At 36.7% G+C, this 5,000-nt stretch overlaps 2 protein-coding genes across 2 annotated transcripts in view; one reads left to right on the top strand and one right to left on the bottom strand.

The window, feature by feature from the left end:
• The window catches only part of LOC113806392 (uncharacterized), a 10,120-nt gene extending 10,033 nt beyond the window's left edge, over positions 1–87 (bottom strand). Inside the window, exon 1 of the mRNA XM_027357519.2 lies at positions 1–87. This exon is cut by the window's left edge and continues 86 nt beyond it. The gene's annotated coding sequence lies outside the window, so the exon portion shown is untranslated.
• Positions 88–289: 202 nt separating this feature from the next.
• Positions 290–5,000, top strand: part of bai (Transmembrane emp24 domain-containing protein bai) — a 15,108-nt gene continuing 10,397 nt past the window's right edge. The window contains exons 1-3 of the mRNA XM_027357518.2: positions 290–658; positions 4,322–4,442; positions 4,886–4,956. Of these exons, the coding sequence (XP_027213319.1) occupies positions 479–658; positions 4,322–4,442; positions 4,886–4,956 (372 nt within the window). The 5' untranslated portion in view covers positions 290–478. The remainder of the gene's footprint in view (positions 659–4,321; positions 4,443–4,885; positions 4,957–5,000) is intronic.

Raw genomic sequence — 5,000 nt, 5'->3', positions numbered from 1 at the left:
TGAGTCGAGTTCCTTATTTTCGGAGGACGATTTCAATTTCCACCTGACAGACGACGGTCGTGGTTGAATATGTAAACAAACATCTGCGCGACACGTGCGTCTTTTGTTCGCGTGGTAGGTATGTTCTAAATAAGCTGATGAAATAATTAATTTTGGTTGAGGAAAGAGGCTCATCATAGAGCTAACAAATAAATAAATTCAATCAAAATAAATATTTGTTCTGATAAAAAATAGAACATGTGTAAGATTCGGAATTTATGAAATGAAAAATTCCTTCGTGCAACCTGGATTTTTCGCCGCTCGGAAGAACTTACGTGGAACTCTCGTCTGTAAGCAGAACGTCATCGGCTGCTTTCTCCAGCAGATAACGTCACTTTTTAACAGAAGTTCGACGTTTTCCCGTGTACGCCGTCCACCAAAGAGACCAGAGGACTTAATGCCTGGTTTGTGAAACCCGCAAAAGACCAAGAAGGAGAGGATGGGACGCTTAACATGGGTAATGGCGATAGTGGGGCTCTTGGCCGCCGCCGCCGATGGAATAATGTTCCATTTGCAGCCCAACACACAAAAATGCCTCCGGGAAGAAATTCATAAGGATGTCCTCGTCTCTGGAGAATACGAAATCCAGGAGACACCTGGGCAGAAAGTCGATATTCAGGTAAGTTATGCTGACAGGTGGGTGGTGGGGGAAGGGAAACAGATTGTGGGGTTCGACTCATTTTTTCCCTCACACTTTCCTTTCCGCCTATCGGTTTCTTTTGCTAAGACCTATTTTCGCAGTGGGAAATGAGATATACTTATCATCTAAATGGAAATGTAAGTTTGTTTGGGAGATGTATTGGGATTTTAATTTTGACTGAATTTTTCTGTACCCCAAGCTACTATAAGATTTGACAACAAATAGAGAGGAGGAATTTTTTTAGTAATGTTAAAGTGCATGACAGCCACTGATTTCACATTCAAGATGCATGTGTTCCTGCATTTTTTTATGTCTCTTTTTACATAAATAAACCATTAGTTTCCATATTGGCTTTTGGGGGTATGAAATGCACTTTAACATTTTGGTTAAAATTTAGGTATATGTCAACAAGAGCGATGCACCTGCATATCATGCAAACTCAAAAATCGTAACCTAACCTTTCCTACTTTTTATTTATTCCCTAGGTGGGGGCGCAAGACCCCTGTACCCTCCTTGGTAATTGTTACCAGGAGCAACTTACCATCCAGAAACAATAATTGTTACTGATAGCAACAGCCCCTCCCAGTGGCGAAATAAAAAAAAAGATTGATGTTTTTCTGCAGGAGTTCCAATGATTTCATTGATTGATGGCATTTTTTCTTCTGTGAATGAATCATTAAGGGGATCAAGTACCATTTCTCCATCGACAGGCTTGATTTGAGTCTCAATAGCAGGGGAGAGCATGAAGTATATTAGGGAAAATACAGGGTAGAACAGGCTTAAATAAGAAGAATTGAGAACAAAAATGTGTAAAAGCAGCACAAAAAAAATTTTAGATCAGCCAGTGAAACTGTACGGACATACCCGCCATCTTTGAAATTCTACACCCAGACACTTTAAAATTCAAAAACTTTACAGGAACCCAACCCACCTTTCAGCAAAATCTACGGGAATTCACACGTTCCAAACCCCCCAAAAAACATACTGACCAATAATGCAGTCCAATCTAATCATTTAAGTCGCCGTCACTAGACATGCCCACTGCCCGAAGGTAGGGTTGATAGGTGGCTCTGCCCCCCAACATTTTCTTTACCTCAAGAAAATGTACAGCAAGATGTGTTCACACTGTAAAATAATAAATCGTGAAATGACTAGCTCCGAAGTGTCAAACCTGGTGGTTGGCGAATGAAAGTGTGCAATGCATGATGCGCAGATTATTCTAAATAAGTTTATAGATAAATTTTAAAACAAGTAAATGAAGTATGATAACATTAATAAAAGACTTTAAAAGCATAAATGTGTAACAGCAGACAGTGATAATTAACCAACTATCGTTTTGAAAAGCGCATAGTGACACATGAACTACTGACATCGCAGTACTGAGTTAAGCAGTCAGTGTTATTCCTGGCGTAGTAAACAAGATGTTATGCAAGGTATATTTCTTCATTTAGCAGTGACTGAGGCCAATGCAGCTTAAACTATGTTGTATCCTATTCTTTTTCTTCTGCTCTATAAGATGGTGTCGTCCATTTCCCTCTATCTATGTGCATTGCTATAAGTAACTTTTACCCGAGAAACTAACTCCCAAAATAATGGTATCATGTGAACCCAAACACCCAACCCAACCTTTCCTACCTTCTCTTTATTTCCTAGACAGAGGTCAAGTCCTCTTGTATCCCCCTTTTATTTGTACTTCATGCCAACCTATAGAAAGTGGCCATTAAGAACTCTGGCTGTGTGAGGATGTTGTGGATTCAGTCTCTGAGGGGTGATATGCAGGAGACATTTTCATCATTTACTTGTAAATATGAGGCTGCTGCAGCTTAAGATATATTATTGCTTATTCTATTTGTTATGCTCTATAAGATGGCGTTGTCTATTTCCCTCATCTCCGCATGTTGCTCTCGGTAACCTATACCTCCCCCTTTATTAGCACTTTGTGCCAACTGACACAAAATTTTGTTATATAAAATATTTGTGACTCATACTTCAGTATGGAGGGTACGGACAAGCTGTAGCGAGGAAAGATTATAAAAAAACGGACTTATAGAAAACATAACATTGAGAACACTCTTCAACATTCAAAGTTGTCATGCCCACTGCCAGAGGCTAAGATAGGTAATTGATTACAGTATGCACGGGAAACTCAGAAGCACAGAGGGGGCATTCACTGTGGGCAGCACTTTCCGCCCATTTGTGCCTCTACAAGATTATCATCTTCAATTTGCCCCAGCTTAGTGCATCCATAGAGTATGCCCTCATACCCTCTACTGATTGCATATTTCCCTAGCCTGTGGCTGTGCCTCTCCTAAGTCAGTATAGTCCTTTAGTATACTAACTTATTTTACAATTTGATAATCTAAAATAATTGATTTAGATAGCACTTACCCATCTGCATAGCACACCTTGTGGATAGTGATTGTGGCTATACACAAGTTTTTACTGTTTAAAAAGCCAGTTAATATCCATCTCATATAATCTGGTTTGATAGAACTTGACTGGTACCTTATTTGATAACAACTCGCTAGGATGCCACATAAGTATATATACCTTGGCAAAATCAGTACAGCCTTGTGCAAAATTTTGTGTTACATTTGCACCTGAATTATTTGGCAAGAAACTCCTTACATAGATGTTGATGTAAGGATCATTTTCTTGGTTCTTGTCTAATCTAGATATAATTCTTGCCAAAAGGTGGGTCTTTTTTCATACAGTCATACATCTCTTATAACAAGTAAATCAATGAAAAGTTTATCTCTTTTGGGCAAATATTGGAACAGCTCCTATCATGTACCATTTATATAAGAGAAATTTTCTTTATTTTCAGTAGTAATTGAAATTTCATTAATTATGACATGCAAAAAAGAATTCAGTTCATGAAAATTGTAATATTTATAATTTAAAGATGCTTAAATATATCTTGTGTTAAATTATACCACTCACTATGTAGTGTTATCCTATTATTACATGGCTATCTGACCCTCATCCCTGGACAACAACTTATTAAATTATTCATAATGGTTTGTTTGGCAAATTTGTTTCCAATCTGAGTGCAAGTTAAAAGTAGATGATTTTTATATTGAATTTTTAATAGAAAGTTTTTCTTTCTCTTCATTGTCAAGTTTCATTTTTTTTTTTTTTTTTTTTAGGGTATCAGTGTTTCCAAAATCCTTGTGATTTTGTCATTGTTAGATGTTCTTATCATTTGGTATAAATGCCTCCAACCTGCAGGGCATCCAAAATAGCATGTGGTTATTTGTGATGTTCCTTTTGATAAGGAAAGAACTTCTTGAATTTACCTTAATTGACCAGTTTTCTGTTATTAATATTTGGAAATGCTGTAAAGCAAAAATGTTTTTCACAACTTCATAAATCTTTTATATGTAAACAATATTATTAAACTAAAATCACATTAGATATAGAAGTGTTTATATGTCATTGCACAGTGTCGACTGCAGTGTCACTCATCGCTGCAGTCTGTTACTTTCTGGATATTGTTATTTACACATAAACAGATAGATATATTGTGTGAATTTCTAGAGCAAGAAAATTTTATATGAAAAATGTTTTAGAGAAACATTTGAACAGTTTGGTCAGTGCTTACGTCAGTTTGATATTAAACCAATATCTCTTTACTTCTAGGTCACAGACTCTAAGGGTCATCACCTATACATAAAGGAAGAAGCTGACAGTGGGAAGTTTATCTTCAACACAGAAGACTATGATGTGTACGATGTGTGCTTCATCTCAAGAGTTCCTGCAAGTAAGGACAAATTTACCCTTGAGTTTTGAAAATGTCTGATTACTATTACCTTCCTGCATGTTCAGTAGTAAATCATAAGTTATTTACAAGTCCTAGCACTGTATGTGTATGACTGTACATGTGTGACTGAGTGAGTAAGTGCAACGATATGAATGAATGTTTGAGAGTTTGAGTGAGTGAGTGTATAAGTGTGCATGAGTGAGTGTGAGTGTTTGTAGTTGTATATGTGAGAGATTGATAGGTAGATAGTGTGTGTTTACATATGCATGTGTAAGAGTGAAGAGAGAGTATCTATGCACAAGTGCATTTGTGCATGTGCGACTGTTACTTATATATTTGCAAAGACAAATAGAAAATATAGGCATTTGTATATAAAGTAAATAAATTTTTAAAGTATTTTTAATTCTGTTATTTATTGATGAGTGTTCTGTATCTTCTTACAGCTCAGAGAGGAATCCAGCAGGAAGTTACTCTCAACACTAAACATGGTGTGGAAGCCAAGACCTATGAAGCGGTGAGTTTCACCTTATCTCTTTGGGAAATACTACCTGATATACA

The sequence above is a fragment of the Penaeus vannamei genome, chromosome 3 (assembly GCF_042767895.1).
Source record: "Penaeus vannamei isolate JL-2024 chromosome 3, ASM4276789v1, whole genome shotgun sequence".
Lineage (NCBI taxonomy): Eukaryota > Metazoa > Arthropoda > Malacostraca > Decapoda > Penaeidae > Penaeus > Penaeus vannamei.
The sequence above is the reverse complement of the archived record's forward strand: the minus strand, read 5'-3'. Positions and strand labels throughout refer to the sequence as shown.